General features: G+C 38.2%; 1 protein-coding gene across 3 annotated transcripts in view; it reads right to left on the bottom strand.

Moving 5' to 3' along the window:
- Positions 1 to 230: 230 nt before the first annotated feature.
- Positions 231 to 17,515, bottom strand: part of LOC120524635 (butyrophilin subfamily 1 member A1-like) — a 38,043-nt gene continuing 20,758 nt past the window's right edge. For all 3 annotated transcript variants that reach the window (XM_039746473.1, XM_039746478.1, XM_039746468.1), the window contains exons 3-10: positions 16,886 to 17,218; positions 16,229 to 16,504; positions 15,728 to 15,847; positions 13,220 to 13,255; positions 10,149 to 10,175; positions 6,362 to 6,388; positions 4,252 to 4,278; positions 231 to 3,954 (exon numbers count right to left, since the gene is read on the bottom strand). In XM_039746473.1, the coding sequence (XP_039602407.1) occupies positions 3,377 to 3,954; positions 4,252 to 4,278; positions 6,362 to 6,388; positions 10,149 to 10,175; positions 13,220 to 13,255; positions 15,728 to 15,847; positions 16,229 to 16,504; positions 16,886 to 17,218 (1,424 nt within the window). In that variant the 3' untranslated portion in view covers positions 231 to 3,376. The remainder of the gene's footprint in view (positions 3,955 to 4,251; positions 4,279 to 6,361; positions 6,389 to 10,148; positions 10,176 to 13,219; positions 13,256 to 15,727; positions 15,848 to 16,228; positions 16,505 to 16,885; positions 17,219 to 17,515) is intronic.

The raw sequence follows: 17,515 nt of genomic DNA, 5'->3' as shown, positions 1-17,515 counted from the left end.
CGTCTGGAGTTTTTTTTGGTTTTTTCTGTCCTCCCTGGCCATCGGACCTTACTTTTATTCTATGCTAATTAGCGTTCTCTGATTTTAATTCTTACTTTGTCTTTTTTCTCTTTCTTCATCATGTAAAGCACTTTGAGCTACATTATTTGTATGAAAATGTGCTATATAAGTAAATGTTGTTGTTATTAGGGTTATTCAGGTTCTTTAAAGGAAGAGATAAGGGCACCAACTGGTATCAAATTTTTATTTCACAAAACACCTTGAGAGCTGGCAGTACAATGTCCAGAAACACTCAAAAAAATAACGTTCCAAAAGGGGATTTATAACCCAGGGACGCACTCTTTGAATAAATAAGTATGTAAACATTTTGTAAAAAAAATTATTAGCTCATCTGCCTGCTTAGTCATGTATTACCCTCACACAGGACATGCCCCTTAAGCTATGCAAAGAGTTTTATTTTCTTTACAACCACCTAACCGTACCCATTAAAGTCCTATATTTTCGACTGATGATGCTGTATAGTAACAAAGCAGTTTCAAAATCTCCTTCATAAGGAATCAGCTGTATGGGTAGCTGACATATATTTTAAATAGGCCTATAAACATACATATTCAGTGTCCTGAGTTCAAATTCATTGCATGAGCAGCACTGGGCAGGCAAGATAGGAAATAGCCTTTGACGGGGCACTAGTCCACCTCACAGCACACTACTGTATAAATGCTCACATTCATTTAAAAGTGGCCAGTTTATAAACGCCAATTCACATAAACTGCACCTTTCTGGAATACTAGAGGAAAACGTACAGAAAAACCTGCACAGATACAGGCAACTCATGCCAACCTGACATCAGTGGTGACCACACAAAGATTTAAATTCAGGGCACTGAGGCAGTAAGGCGAACTGCAGCTTACAAATAATACTAATAAAAAAACACACATACAGGCATACATTTTACTTTTAATGTGGCACAAGATCAGCTTTTTATGGGTTTAAACTTATTTTTGCCATGGCTCATTTTAGCTTCAACAACTGAAGCAAAATACCTGCTGCTTCTGCTATTCCCTACCCGTGAGTGAGTGACGTTGTGGTCTTTATCACATAATTATAAACTGGTATCTCACAGTTTTAGTAGATCACAGTTAAAACAAAAAAAGGTTAGACAATGGCAGCAGATTTACAGGGTCCTTGTTGTCACATTCATAGAGAACAGTGCAATTCTTACTTGCATGTGCTAATCAACATGTAACTAGCTACCACTTTCCAGCACCTTAATGAACAAAACTTCACTTTAATTAACATTAAAACACAGATGAGCTCAAGATGAAACTGACATGATTATGTTCCTCCCTATCATCACACCGCCTATAAATTGTATGTACAATATAGACAGTCTTGTCCTCACCAACATTTTGAGGGAAAAATGAGATGGCAACTGGTGAGCGTACAGTACACCCAGTACACTGAACCAGCCTGCAGCGTTAAACGTCACAAATCAGCATTTGGGGGAGTGGGGTTTCCCCTTCAACATTTGACAGAGACGGACACACGTGTCTCTCACGGGGTAGAATTTCATAACACGCTATGTGAAGCCAATTTTTGGATTTCTGTATATGGAAATTCTAAGCACCTGCTGTTGACTGAGCACTGTTTGATCAATAATTGGAATCTACCCGATTTAAACAAACATCTGCACAAATGTGCATCTTTGAGAGGGGCTGGGATGGTGTTCACTACCAAAAAGGTAGATATGAAATAAAGGTTATCTGTAAATATGAAAAAGTAAGAAAAAGAATTAAAACCTCAACATTTTAACAGCAATTAAATGCACTAGCCATTCCCCTGTCATCACCACTAAAACTTTTTATACAAGTTTTGTATAAGTTTCCCTCTCACTGGCTACATATTAAGTTCGCCAGGAGGCTTTAAACTGTTGGTTACCTCACTTGCAGCTTCATTGTATCTCCTAATCGAGCAGGACACCAAAGGTCAGACAGTTCCTTTAAAATCACTTTATTGGCATGTTATGTTCTGTCCAAAGCTCAACATTCTCTTCTTTGTCAACCTTAAACTTCACATCTGAACTTACTGCAACACAGTGCTTACCAGCTGTGGCAAATGGGACGCCCCTGCAGCACATGTTCCAAGGAAGCAAGCATGGGAGACCCAATACCTCCCCTCGGACCCTAGTTGGCAGCCTCCCTGGGTTGCAGCGGTGCCTCGGACTCCCATAGGGCTTCATGGGAGTTGGAGTTTGGTGCAGACCTGTTGGGTTCTGTAGGCGCTGCCAGGGGGTGCTGCAATGGGAGCTGCTGGGCAGTAGTTTCACCACACCCAAAGTGCAAACGGGTGTCAGCAATCAAGCACCAAGAGCACTTCCGGGTGCCTAATAAAAGGAGTCAGTGGCCACCACTCAGGAGGGAGAAGACGAAGCTGCCTAGGAGTGGAGGACATACAGCATCTTTATTGGTGTTTTGGTGTGTTGCTGTACTTGGTGCTGCGTACTGCCTGTGGGACCCGGGGAAGACGTGTGCCCACAGGTGAAGAAAATAAAATGCTTTTTTATTTTACATGTGCCTCTTTGTCCAGTCTGTGTCGGGTTGGGTGCCTATATAGCGCCTTTCACACAGCCTTTCTTCACCCCTACCCTTTACTTTCACAGGCACTATATCTTATAAACTATTTTTGTTAAGCTTAATTATGTTTGAATTAGTACACAACATTACTGAAATATCATTTACATAAATAATAATGGGCCAACTGCAGAATAAAAAAAATTAAGAAAAGCACTAAAAAGTAACAGAACTTGTAATGCTCTTTAATAAGAGCAAAAGACCTGGTAAGATTTAGTGTTAAAACAAGTTAAGAGGTTACAGATTGAGTGACCTTATTAGAGAGACTCATAAAAAATAAAGACGAACACAGAATTGTTAAAGAGATTAGAATAAAACCAAAACAAGAATACCGACATCAAGGGATTATGTATTGTTCAACTCTGAATTTGACTTTTGAATATGACCAAAGGTCACAACATAAAATATGCATTATTATGGTAAATGTTCAAAATCATATCTAAAAACTAATTGAAAAGTTGTTTCTTTCACATCTGACTGAAGGCCTAATGATATTTTACAAACATAATACTCTGTAGTTTACAATTATAATGCAGTCTCTTGTCTGCTGACATTATACCCATTGGACTGGGTCTCTGTATTACTAAAGAAACACCTTAAAACTAAACAGAAGACACATTACATTTCAAAATTCTTCTGGATTTTTTTTGTTTTTCCGTTTTCAGAACTGTTGGAATTTCTCACTTAGTTTCAGATGAAATGCAAAAAACAACTTGAGAAACATCTGTATGTTGCAATAAAGCAGTTCAGGTCGGATCCACGTAACCACTAAACAACCTCCTTGTTCTGGACAGAGTTGTTTGTTTCATCTCCAGGCTGCAGGATCTCAAGCTCTTCTCCCTCAAGTCCAGGTTCAAACAGTGGGTACAGTTTCCCAGTGACGCCTCCATTGAAGGTGTAAATGTGCCAGCGGTCCGCCACACTGAAAAATGAGAGGCGCCTTCATCACAATCCAGGTACATGCCCACTTTCTGGGGTATCGCTCTCAGTCGCAGTGGGGTCTCAGGGTCAGTCAGTGCAGTCAGCTCATCACCATACCACCTCACAATCCAGTATCCTGACTGAGGTTTCAGACTCACTCGTCCTTTCCTCTGTGCAGACTCATTGACGACACCCAAATACCATTCACTCATCTCCTTCACATCCACCTCCCAGTAGTACTGTCCTGAGGTGAAACTCTCCCTCCCCAGGACAAAGTGCCAGGTTTCAAACCTGAGAGGAGTGTCAGAGACGTTCTGATCTTTATGCTGATTTTGTGCACGACGACCATCTGCAGACACGACAAGGTGGGGTTGTGCGGTGTCAGGGTCCAGAGTCACACGAGCTGAAGAGAGATGGGAGTGAAAGAATCAGAGCAGTTTATAACCCACATTGAGTTCTCTAAAGGTAATAAAAAATCCACTTGTGGCAACCAAACAATTAAAAGATGCACTGGTCCTATATGACAATAGCAAATACTGTACTTAATTTGATAAAGTGTACAATTCCAAATATTAAAATTTTCTTTTACACACTAGAAACTGGTACATCTTGTCACAGGTTAGAAAGTGTTAGCTTTGAGCTGCAGTTATACGTCACACTCCTGAGCCACTTTTACTCTCAGAGGAGGGCAAATACTCACCAAATGATTTTCGCATTCTCTCCCATTCTGAAAGAAACATAAGAAGTCAGGTGAGTAGGGTGTTGACAAAAAAGCCTAACTTTAGCCCTTTCATTGCTCACAGCATGGACCCCAAATCATGAAATTTAAGCTTTTAATAGTAACATGGTTCTTCACCAGCTAAGGCTAAACTCATAAATTAAGTCCTAAAAAGTGTGTAATGAACCCATTTCTCAACAGCTACAATTTAGAATGTCCATATTTCTGGAATATCGAAAAAAGAAGAATTTTACACTTAAAGCACGTAAATGTAAACAGCCACCATATCTGAATACTATTTAGCAATAATTTACCTCCAGAAAGTGAGATGGACTATGTTACACCACCAGAGCACAGTAAGCGCAGAAGGCCCATTTGGGTTTTTTTTCCTAGGCGTTTTCCTAGAAGCCCAACTGACCTGAAGAATAAAAAGGAGTACTGTACTAAGGTGCCTCCCTAATATTTTGTGCAATCTGAATGTTTCATGAAAACCAAAGAATGGTTCTGAAAACCCTAAACTGTGTAGAATGACCCAGGAAATTCATTTAGAAAGATTAGGGCAGAAGTGTGGTTATGCAGGCTATGCTGATAGGTGGCAGCAACTTTTGCAAGATAGTCGCATCTTGGTCTTTTCACCTTCTCAAGTGGGCAACTTAGCTGAACTTGACTCTTAAAAAAGAGTATAAGATGAGCCACTTCTGATTATGTGCACCTCATGGGCCCGAGAGACAAATGTTAAAAGCAAGACTTGTGAAAGCGCATTTTGGATAACAATTGAGGTAAATGGGGAGCCAAATTCTGGAACTGACAAGGGGTCTAGGGTCACTGTGAAATGGCTATTATACTTGTTCTTTTTAAATCTTATCACATAATCTCCATGTTTTACACACCCAGTGTGTGAGTGAACACAATAACATGCCTCAAACTGATAAAATAATTAAAATATGTAATAACTCATCATCCAAAAGAGTCAATAATTGAAACTAAAACACTTATTACAACCTGGAAAAAGCCTTCTAACATTAACCATCTACCTCTGATTACAGAATTTACATGATCCAGTATGGTGATGTGCTGGCCAAAGCTCATCTCCATAGCACTGAAATCAATTTTGGTCAGAGTGCCCGTCAACAGCTGGGTACGTAAACAGGCACTCTTAAACTTATTCATAAGATGCCACTTTACTTAAAGGCCTCAATTAATCAAACATAGATGTTGTAGGCATTTTAATGAAAATATTAGAAATATTTTAATCATACACCATTTTCCCCATGCTCGAAGTATTTGGAAAGTGCAGTACCCTGACAAAAACTCACACAGACAAGGAGGGATCATTACAAATTTCACAAACACATTAGCAAGGGTGGAATTCAAAACCACCAATTACAAAAAAAACCAAAACCACAGTTAAATATTATTATATTGATTGGCATGATGCTGTTCCATGGCTTCTGTAGTAATGACATCAGACTCATAGTCCAAGCTTCATACAGTATCTATTCAGTTAGCCTTGGTTCAATTGCAACATTCTCTAAGTCAGCCATGCTAGCTCCTTAAGTCCAAAAACAGAGAGAAGGGCTCTTAATTTTATTTAGACAGTCTGTAGACTTCTCAGACCATATTAGAAATGCTCACTCTCAACTTTCTTTCAGCCCTACCATGACTAATCTACAAGACCCAGGTCTGGGGTCACAACATATCATCCACTGTTTATGTAAGTCATATATGTTACTATTCTACTTCTTAGTGATCTGTTCCAACAAAACCTCCAAGTTGTCCATTTCAAAGTTCTTGGTGGTGAATTTAGACAAAAAAAATGTTAGACTTTCTGTTCCTACAAAAGTTTGGTCATCTTTGTAATAAAATCTCATAGCCAACCAATAATTCAGTTTTGAGACCAGACATACAGCATATTGATCTATCATACCTTGATGGTCACATATTAAACTGACAAGGTGGTTCTTTGAGCATTATATGTGGTAATCAGCACTTAGAAAATCTAGGCATTCAATTTTTTAATTGTGTTCGTTCTCCATTCACCAGCTTCCATTGGCACTAATTAGACACAAAAATTAACATTAAACAGACGTACCTGACTTTAAGATGTAGCCCGTAGCCTCTGCAGAAACAGAAGATAGTCATGTGAAAAAAACTAAACTTATAGATGCATAACTGAACAGAATAGTACTTCAGAGCTGATGCAAAGGATTTCTAATAAACAATTAGCATTTAAACTTGACTAATTAAAAACAAGCTAAAGGAGCTAGCCACTCAACACTGAACAAATGGCTACTGAAAATGGGGCTTTGCAGCTTTGATATGTGAATCCATCCATCCATTATCCAAACCACTATATCCTAAGTACAGGGTCATGGGGTCTGCTGGAGCCAATCCCAGCCAACACAGGGGCAAGGCAGGAAACAAACCCCGGGCAGGGCGCCAGCCCACTGCAGGGCACACACACACACACCACAAGCACACACTAGGGACAATTTAGAATCGCCAATGCACCTAACCTGCATGTCTTTGTGGGAGGAAACCCACGCAGACACGGGGAGAACATGCAGACTCCACGTGGGGAGAACCTGGGAAGTGAACCCGGGTCGCCATAACTGCGAAGCAGCAGTGCTACCTCTGTGCGGCCCCAAAAATCAGTCATTTTCAACAGTAATATCAATAAGAAACAATAGTAATGTCTTGGCTGTATCTTGTAATCAATTTCTATTAAAAACAAGGCTATATATACACACATGGGCTTTGACTTGGCCATTTTATATATGTTTTTGTCTCATTTTCTCAAGAAAGTTTTCTCAGAAATAAAGAAACAGGCAATTCAAAACTGTGCTTGAAATGTTTTAGCACATCATTGACAATTCACTCACTTCACACTTTTGTTATATCCACTTAAGCGAATACATGAATAAACATTTTAAAAGTTCAATGTGAACAGGGTGAGAGTATTGTTAAGAGAGTAAATATTTTTTTAACTCCTAGTTGTCCTAGGATCCGTGTGGGACCTTTATATGAAAAACTAAAAATGTATATACCATACCATATTTATTTGTTGAGCTTAAAACACAGCATTACAACTGACCAAAGCGCTGTACAGTTACAACAAGCAGGACTAAAAGCAAAATATTAAAATAAACATTAAGAGAGAATTAAAACAGAGATACTAAAAACAGGTCAAGGGACCAAATAAAATGGAGAAAAAGCAAAAGGCAAGTGGAAAATGAAACAGGTTAAGAATTAAAAGCCAATGTAAAGAAGTGCGTTTTAAGCGAGATTTGAATGTGGCAACTGAAGCGGCTTGCCTAACCACTAAGGGCAGGGAGTTCCAGAGCCTGGGTGCACAGATGGAGAAAGCCCTTTCACCACGAGCTTTAAAACGTGCCTTGGGAACGGGTTAGGAGCAGCTGATCTGGGATCTAAGAACACGAGGGGGATTGTGACAATGGAGCAAGACACTCAAATAGGTGGGGGCTAGACCGTTTAATGCCTTATAGGTGAGGAGGAGAATCTTAAAATCGATTCTGAATCTAACCGCAGCCAGTGAAGGGTTTTCAAAATTGGTGAAATGTGTTGGATTCTGCTACTTCCAGTTAGAAGCCTTGCAGCCGCATTTTGAGCCAGTTGGAGTCTAGAAAGCGTGGCTTTACTGATACCAAAAGGCAGGAATTAGAGTAGTCAAGCCGGGACGTAATGAATGCATGAATTACTGATTCCAGGAGGTGGTTAGAAAGAATAGGCTTGAGTTTGGCGATTAGCCTTAGATGGAAAAAGCAGGATTTTACTGTGCTGTTGACTTGAGCATCCATTTTCAGGAACGTATCCATTTTGATTCCAAGATTGGAGACAGACGAAGTTACTGGAATGGGAAGAGAAACGAGGCCAAGGGGTGGAGCCTGTTTGCAGTCGGGACTAAAACAATGACCTCGGTTTTGAATCGCTCAGGTGAAGGAAGTTTACAGCCAGCCAGTCGTTAATGTCAGATAGGCAGTCGAGGAGAGGTTTGGTGGAGTCAGTTGGCTTGAGGGAGAAATAAATTTGGCAGTCGTCAGCATATAGGTGATATGAAATTGCATGCTTTCTAAAAATTGCACCTAAAGGCAGGATGTAGATTGAAAAAGTAGTGGCCCTAAAATGGAACCCTGGGAACCCCACATGGGAGTGGGACTGATTCAGATGAAAAATCGTCTAGCATGACTCTGAGAGTCCTGTTGCAGAAATATGACCTGAACCAGTGAGGGCTAAGCCAGATACACCAGCCCAGGATTCGAGTGGAGATCATGATGTCGGGTCGATTGTGTCGAAAGCAGCAGATAAGTCGAGAAGAACCATAACCACGTGGAGTCCTGAGTCCAATGCCAAAGGACGTCATTTAGGACACGTAAATGCGCGGTTTCTGTGCTGTGTTGGGGCCTAAAGCCTGACTGAAAAAGATCCATTACCTGATGGTCCTGTAGGTGATGAGTTAATTGCTCATAAACTACTTTTTCTAGTATTTTTGACAAGAAAGGTAGTTTGGAGATTGGACAAAGATTGGAAAGAATGGCAGGGTCAAGATCAGGTTTTTTCACAATTGGATGTACAACTGCGTGTTTGAAAGCATGAGGAACTATAGCCGAGGATAGACTACTAGTTATGATCTTTAGGACATCATATCGAATCACAGGAAACACATCTTTCAGCAGTCTGGACGGCACCACATCGTCCGGAGAGCCCAAGGCTTCATTGAGGCAACGATTTTTCCAGATGGGGGCGAAATAGGTTCAAAGCTGGTGAGGGAACCGTGCGCAGGAGCGGCTAAATCAACAGAGCCAGAAGAAGAAATGGAGATCTGGGATCTAATGTTCGTGACCTTATCCAGAAAAAACGTGAGGATCTGATTACAAAGAGCAGTGGAGGCAGCAGAGAAAACAGTTACGGCTGGAGAGAGGACAGCATTTAGTGTTTTGTATAAGACACGTTGATCGCCAGAGTTTTTGATATATGTATAAAGTAAATTTATTCCCTGCAGCATTTATTGTGTGATTAACTTTACATTTCATCCAGACTCTCCAAACATCAGTTAGCTTCAGATCTTCTACAAACATATGTTGAAAGTTGTTGTGGAGGAGAGTTTAGTTTACCCTTTTTATTGTCCACAAGTGGAATTTTGCTTTAATCCAATCAGCAAAATACAAAAAGCATATCCAACATACATACAATACAATAAAAATTGATGTTGTATTTATATACAGAAAAAACTAAATTCTTTAAAAGTTATTTGGGCAAAATTGAAATTGGTCTATTGAAAAGTTTAATTACAGTCTGTATAAAACTATTTCTACTTTGTTTTAAATTTTATCAGTAAGTATCACCTCCTATAAGGTTAAATTTGGAAACAACTATTCAAGCAGTGTGTCTTGTCTTTTATAATGTTATCTGTGCTTTTGACATTTTTTATAAATGTATTGTATGTTTTCAGTAACATTCAAGCTATTTTCCAATATGGTTAGTAGGCATGGTTAGTCGGTGGTTGCACTTGTTCAGCATGCTTCCTAAAATTAATAAGCAGCTCTTTTGTCTTTGTCGCATTTAATTGGAGATTCTGCTCTGGAACTACCTCAGCATCCTCTTTGCCTCTTCCTTAAGATGTGCCAGACTGTGTTGATCAGTTCTTTATCGTCTGCAAGTTCCTTTTGATGTATGATGAACAGCAGAAATATAGATATCAACATTAACAAACTGTTCCCTGTTTAAGGAGAAAGTCCATAATCCAGAGCTGTTCAACTTTTCAGACTTGTTTTTTATAGTGACTCAAAAAAAAAGACTCTTACATCCCAATATTCTCTTCATTTATTACATAAATGATAAATTACCATGAATAAACTTACTTATTTCCTTGCGCAGATCATCATTTTCTGTAAAGTAAAATATAAAAATAATAAAAAATAAAGAACCACCACATCCATATTGTATATTGTATATGCCTCTGTATTTTCATTACTATATACTGTATTACTTACAATACAATACAGTTTATTTTTGTATAGCCAAAAATCACACAGGAAGTGCCGCAATGGGCTTTAACAGGCCCTGCCTCGTGACAGCCCCCAGCCTTGACTCTCTGAGAAGACAAGGAAAACTCCCAATAGAAACCTTGTAGGGAAAATGGAAGAAACCTTAGGAAAGGCCGTTCAACAAGAGACCCCTTTCCAGGTAGGTTGGGAGTGCAGTGGGTGTCAAAAGAAGGGGGTCAATACAACACAATACACAGAACAGAACAAACTTGCAGTTTAATGTATTTCTATTACTTTTAGATTGTCAGTTTTGAATCTTGGTCATAATGAGTTTTTAAAAATATTTTCATTTTACACAGTTTTGTATATAATGTGCTTTTTCTATGACAAGCACATTTTTCTCTACTATGAATACCCTGAACTTTAGGACACTAATTGGTTCCTCCATCTGTTTCTTGTAGCTAGTTATACATTCACATGAATATGAGTACAGATTCATGGTATACCAGCACTGACAAAATACAGAAAAATGCATTTTATAAAACTGTACAGTACCAGCATTTCAATAATTTCAGTACCAGAAATACACAATAAACAGTACCTTGGGCTAAGATTTTCAATCTTCCGCTTTCCTAAACGCTGTAGACACCGTGGGGGACAAAAACTCAGCCTCTCCCTTTTCGATGCACTACATAATTCAAATGGGAACTGCTGTTTGTAGCAGAAGATACAGAGGCACACTGTAAACTCAGTGAAGGGCAATCCCTTAAGGTAGGGGTACGCAATATCAGTTCTGGAGAAGTGCAGTGGCTGCAGGTTTTCAGTCCAACTCAATTGCTTAATTAGAAATCAATCCTTGTCAGCTAGTTATGAGGTAATGGAGGAAATAAAGGTAGCATCAAAGCTGAGATCACCCTGGTAAAACAGCTGTCCAACACAGGGCACACTCACTCTAATCAAGCTCATATAGAATAGAATAGAATAGAATAGAATAGAATAGAATGAAAGATAGATAGATAGATAGATACTTTATTAATCCCAAGGGAAATTCACAAATTTCACATCATTTGGGATGTGGAAGAACTACACAAAGAAACATGAAGATATAGTGAGATAATGTAAACTACTGTATATACAGACAAGTAACCAGACTGAAAATCAAATTTAGGCTCTTTTCAATGTGAGGTGGCAGCAACAACCATCGTGCAATAATGCCTCCCAACCACAAAATTATACTATAAAATTAGTGACTTGGTCAATTCCTGCATAAGAAGAACCAGCCTCTTCTATTTGCTAAATCCCAGTCTCACAGTCAAAATTAACTTGATAAACAACTACTACAAGTTTATGTTTTTTCAAGTTTATAGCAAAGGAGACAAAAAAACATACAATGTAATACTTTTACCAAAATACAGGAAGTGGGAGGATGCAGTCTATCCTAGCAGAAAATGGGTAAAAGGCAGGAAACATTTTACAAAAATAAGATTTTTGCACTGCCATTAAATTGGAGAGGCATGGCAACACATTGGTTAGTACTACTGTCTCATTGCTTCAGTTTGAGCCCCGAACTAGTCACAGTCTGTGTGACGTTGGCACCTTGTCTTACATTTACAGTGTAATTCCCCAGATATGCTAGTCTCTAAGTAGATTTATTTCTGCCACTGCAAAAAATGAATTATGTTACTTAATGAAATATTGCATTATTTAGCAAAGATACTACCTGCTGTGGTCAGTATCATTATGTATGTGCATGCTCCAGTCGTCTTGTGACAGCTAGTGAGGGAGATTACACATGCTTAGCATGCATTTAAGTGGAAAGAACTAAATAGATGTTATACATTAAATCCTGAAGTTTATGGATCATATGGAGCTGACAATTATTGTGTATTGTGTATGAGGTAAGACACAAACAATGGAAACTTGTCAAATGTTTTACCTCTATTCTAACCCCGGGTTTCAGAAAGCCAGGTTTGTTTATACAGATCCAGAAACAGAAGCACACTCTGGCTGTCTTTAAGCTCAGCCCCCATGTTTTGGGACTGACCCATAAGGCTAATTGTTTTAAACAAAAAAACTGCATAAAATCATTCCTTCATTTACCACTATAATTAAAGTTCAGCATTTTGCCATTAAAATGCAATATAATGTACAATGTGATATTCTTCTTATCCATCAAATTTGTTGGAACTACCACATCACAGCAACTCCAAAGGGCGTTGTTAAATGTTCTGATTCAATTGTGCTCAATTTGTTTGATAGGCTATTGCTTGCTAAAAAAGAGGGGCATTTTGGCTCTCAAATGTCACCCCATTCAGCCTTCTATATCATGTTGCTTACCAGATAGGTCAAACTGAATGTCAATACTAGAGTGCCCTGCTTCACTTGTCACCAATTGGATTGCTTGTTTGTAAATCAAAATGGCAGACAGGTTATTCAGCAATCAGCTCTCTGGATTCCCCAAGTTCAGGCTTTTCAAACAAGGTAGTCTGGGCCTTTCTACTGCCTACCAAATGTGAAATATTGATGAAGAAGTCACACATTTTTTTATGATACTAAAGACAGCAACTGCGAGAGAAATAAAAGTAACAGTTTGCTTCAATACTCTAAACGTAGACATGTTCACTGTAGATATTTCATAACAATTTGTTGTTCCTGACACCTTCAGTGATACTTTGATGGTGTTTGAAAACGTACTCCAACAGTTATGGTAATAAGAAAAACATTCAAAGTGCATTTTCTAGTGAAAATGTTACTGAATTTTGCAACTAATTCTTCTGTAGTATGTGTATAGCATAATTCATTCTCCAGCTGTAAAAATTCTGAAAGAGAAATGTCTTCCCTTTATTCTAAATATTGAGTAATGTATGATGAATTTATGGACAGTTAAATCAAAACAGCAGAAGATGGCCAAAAATGAGGCTGAGTTTTGAGGGTTTTAAACTTACCAGATTCAAGACGTTGTTTTTCTAATTCTATTTTTGCTGAGAAAGACAAAGACAATATTTATATAAAAATAATTAATCAAAATAATAATACATTTGATCAGAACAGCAGACTTTTACTAAAACAGTAGTATTAGTCACTTCTTTAATTATTTACTTTGCATTTTAACACTTTTACTATTACGCTGAAAACAAGTCAGGTAATAGAAAATAAACAGAGTAGCAGGTTAAAAGCACCAGGTTACAAACTGTATTTTTTACTTGAGTCTCTGAGAATCCTTCGTGATCTTTATGATAGCATCAAGTAGGTTTAGTTATTATTAATTAAAAACTGAAATTGTGTGTTAGTTCATTTTGAGTTAGCATTGGATTTACAGTAGTTCTGATACAGCGACTTTTTCACACTAAATATATCTGAAGAGAAATAGAAGAGGTAACAGTTAATTTACAAAATATCCCAATTCAAACCAAAAACATACCAGTGTGGAAACACAGGAGTCATTAGAGGGCATTCACCCAAAAAGAGGGTATATATCCCTGAAAGGCAATGTATGGAACCACTAAAAATTAGTGGGAGCCACTTGGGGATGGGGGGCTTGAAGACCTAACGTTTTTAGAAAAACTAAAAGCTCAGGTCTGCCTGCTCTCCTCCACCACGATAAGGAGTTTCAGTATGCTATGTTTGTATGAAAGGAACGCCACCCTTGGCTTGGCCCAGAAGTGACTCCGGGACTGGTTTTAAAGTGGAGAGTGCTGAGTTAGGAGAAGCCTGGCAGACACTTGACTTACAGGAGAAAGAGATGCCAGGGTCTAGAAAGAGAAAAACAAAGGCGGTGGAAAAGGGAGCACTTTCATGCAGTACTGCAGTGTACAAGTCACTTTAAAAGGCAGACAGAGGTTCACAACTTGTTAGATCTAGCAGTGCAGCAAATTTATTTTTGTGCATTTTTCTCTTCTACTTTTTGAGTTCTTCCTTCTGTGTATCACTTTATCTGAAGAGCTTTTTATAACAAAGTCACCCTTTGTTCTGTATGTGGTGACCTATCAGAAGGAAAATTCAGTGTTTTCTGATTACATTGATCCTGTTCTTTGTACACCATAAACATTTAAGAGCTTAATTTCATCAGTAAAAGTTTAATATGGAATAATAATATTAGTTTTCACTATCCTAGAGATGTTTAAAGGGCTAAAAAATATTTCAAAGTCAACTTTCAAAGATGACTTTACTTCTTTGTACTAAAAGCTCCTGAGCTAGCACTGCTTATTGATCCCCTTGCTGTGACACTTTAATATGCCAGCATAAGGAGAAATATAAGATAAGCCAATGTTCAGTAAGATACTGCACATGGAACGATTTTGAGAAGCTTTTGCAGGCAATGTACAGACCCAGAGGCCTAGTATTTAATGCAAGAAACAAAAACTATTCATCTGGATTCTTACATAATGGAGGAGGCACAAACAGAGGGCTGGTCTTAAGTAAGAACTGTAGATGATGGTGTAGGGAAGACAGCATACAGCTTCCCATTGTTAACACTTGATAACAGGGAAACAAGGAAGGTGGAACTAAAGCATAGTGCAGCTGCCACTCCTTCTGGATTTGGGGACTAGAAAGGTACAAGGAATTACTAGATGTCATGAAATATCACAGCTACATGGAAACCAATCCACTAAACCTGAGATTAAAAGAGAAAGTAAATCAACCAATAGACGAATCCAGAAAGTAGAGAAAGTAGCAGAGAGCAGCCAGCCTCTTAAGACACATCCCTTTATTTTTGTATCCCTTGTAAAATTACTGCCAGGACACCAAATAAGCCCTGGGCTACCTACACTGACTACTGGTGAAGGTTCCCTCTCATTAATAAATGAGAAAAACACACAACCTCTAGATTCTCTTTATTCTTTCTGTTTGTATTCTGCCTGTTTTTAGCTGGCACTTTTATTTAAACAGATTTACAAATCTCAAATGTGTAATAGACTTGCTGGCATATTCCAGAGACTGAGCAACTTAACATCACAATCATCCAGTGGTGGAGCCTGAATCTTTTGGTTCTTCAGCTAATCACCTTCATACGTATGCCCTACTGCCTGCCTTCTAGTGGCTTTATGCCCTTCGAGCCATACTGGAAGGGATTTAAATCTAAACACATTAGTCTTTCACCTTAAGTGAGGTTACATAAAAATACTTTTAAATTAGAAAAAGTAAAAAATCTCAACAATGAACTTCAAATAAATAGCATAAAATATGTGAGAGAAGAAAAGAGAAAAATAATTTAAACAAAAATACTTCAGAATTCTGAAGAAAAAAGATAAGGACAAATGTGAGAACACACAGTCCTACAGTGTACATTATTCAAAAGAAAAATAAACAAAATGAAAGGAAATAAATTCAAACTAAATTCAACTACAGAACCACATCTAAGATAACAAGAATGCTTTCAGGATGTCACAGTGAAAACTAATAAAAGAACAGCATGGTAACGAAACATTTTGAGATAGAACAGAGCTACACACCTTTTTGCTTCTTGTAGAAATACACAGCTAGAGGAACTGAGAACAGTGCGAGTAATAACAAAAAGATGAGAAAACCTCCAAGATGCTTCCATCCGGCAGGAACTAAAGTGAAAAATTCTTCTGCAGACAATAAAGAGAGAACAATGTTATAAGAGATTCACTTTTATACAAGCAGCTAAGGCGAGAGGTTTTATACCTCAGAAAGCATCACTTGTGTTATTAAGGTAATGAAAAATGTAAATAGACAACAAGACAAATTTGAGTGAATCGCACTTTGAAATGTGCCTCAAATGAAGATAGTGCATACTGTATGCTGAAAAGTCGGTCTTATGACAACAAAAGATGGCTATTAAAGTCTATGAGTTTTTCCTTATCAGGTAGAGACTTTGGTGTCAGAAACATCACTCTCTTTAATAACAGCAGGTGCAAGTTACACTAAAATAAAATTAAAAAGGAACATAGAAGTGACATTTAATAATTAAACCTTGCCAGATTACTGACCACCAATTTGAATGTGTGACTCTAAGGTCTTCTGCTCATGCTCAATCACACAGATAATGCCTCTGTCCTCCTTAGTCACTGAGATGACACTGTTCACATCAAATAAGGACTCTGAGCTGTTCATCACATTACTGGTAGCATGTGTTCTTAGTTCCTTGTTTATCCCATTTTTCCACATTACTTCTGGTTTGGGGAACCATCCTTGTGATTCACATTTCACAACAATCTCAGGTCCTGGTGGGCTCTCTATAGACAGACTGGGCTCACCTCCGACACCTAAAGAACAGAACAGAAACAGGTTGTGCAAAAACAAAATTGTTCTGCCAAACACAGGCACTTTAAAAGACAAAAATGGCATTAAGGTACAAAGCAGAGAAAGCTGGGACTCACTGATTTTCAAAGCCCACAACAAACTGTACATTGCAGATTTCAGCAGGTAAAATGAAATCACTGGCCAGCTAAACAAACTGGTAGAAGGATGAAAATAGAAATGTTTCTCAGCCACCTTAGACATTTAACTGCAATCCTTTGCACTGACACTTTTGCTCTGGCTCAGTTATTTTAGGTTCTTTCTTGCTGACTAGTCCTCCCTCTAGCAGAAAAATACCGATCAGGATAGGGCTTCACCTCTTTTAAAATTCTAATTGTTCAACTTACCTATAACATTTAAGGTAAACGATCCCTCTCTGAAATAGTCTGTCGTCAACACGTTACAGGTATACACGCCCCAGTCAGAGACCACTATGTCCTGTATCTTCAAAGACATGTTTCCTTTATTCACCTCCTGCTTGAAAATTTCCACACGACCTTTGAATTTGTCATCTATCGTTACTTGTTCATTTTTAACATTGTATATACTCTCCTTGCCTCTTAACCATGTGATTTCTAAGTCTTTTGTATTCACGACTGGAATGACCTGGCATGGCAAAACAACAGAACCCTTAACAACACCAACAACAGGCTTGTCAGGTACTCTGACTTCAAATAAATCTGAAAAAAAGGAAAAAAAAAAAGTTTTAGTCATTAGGTGAACAATGTTTCATTAAGAAATGAAGACTACTGAACCTAAATGTTTATCTGAAAAATACAATAAAATTACAAGTAATTAAAAGATTACCTTTCAGAAATGTTAACACCTGACTCAGAAACACATGCAGTCGGTATTTTTAATGCTGAACTTTACTAAAATCTAACAGGGACCCCAAAAGTAAAGACTTCATAATAATAAGTATGTCTAATGCTCTGCAACAGGACAATGGAAACAGGCAACTTATTATAAAATTCTTA

This window comes from Polypterus senegalus, chromosome 1, assembly GCF_016835505.1.
Source record: "Polypterus senegalus isolate Bchr_013 chromosome 1, ASM1683550v1, whole genome shotgun sequence".
NCBI lineage: Eukaryota > Metazoa > Chordata > Cladistia > Polypteriformes > Polypteridae > Polypterus > Polypterus senegalus.
This window is presented reverse-complemented; position numbering and strand designations above follow the sequence as displayed.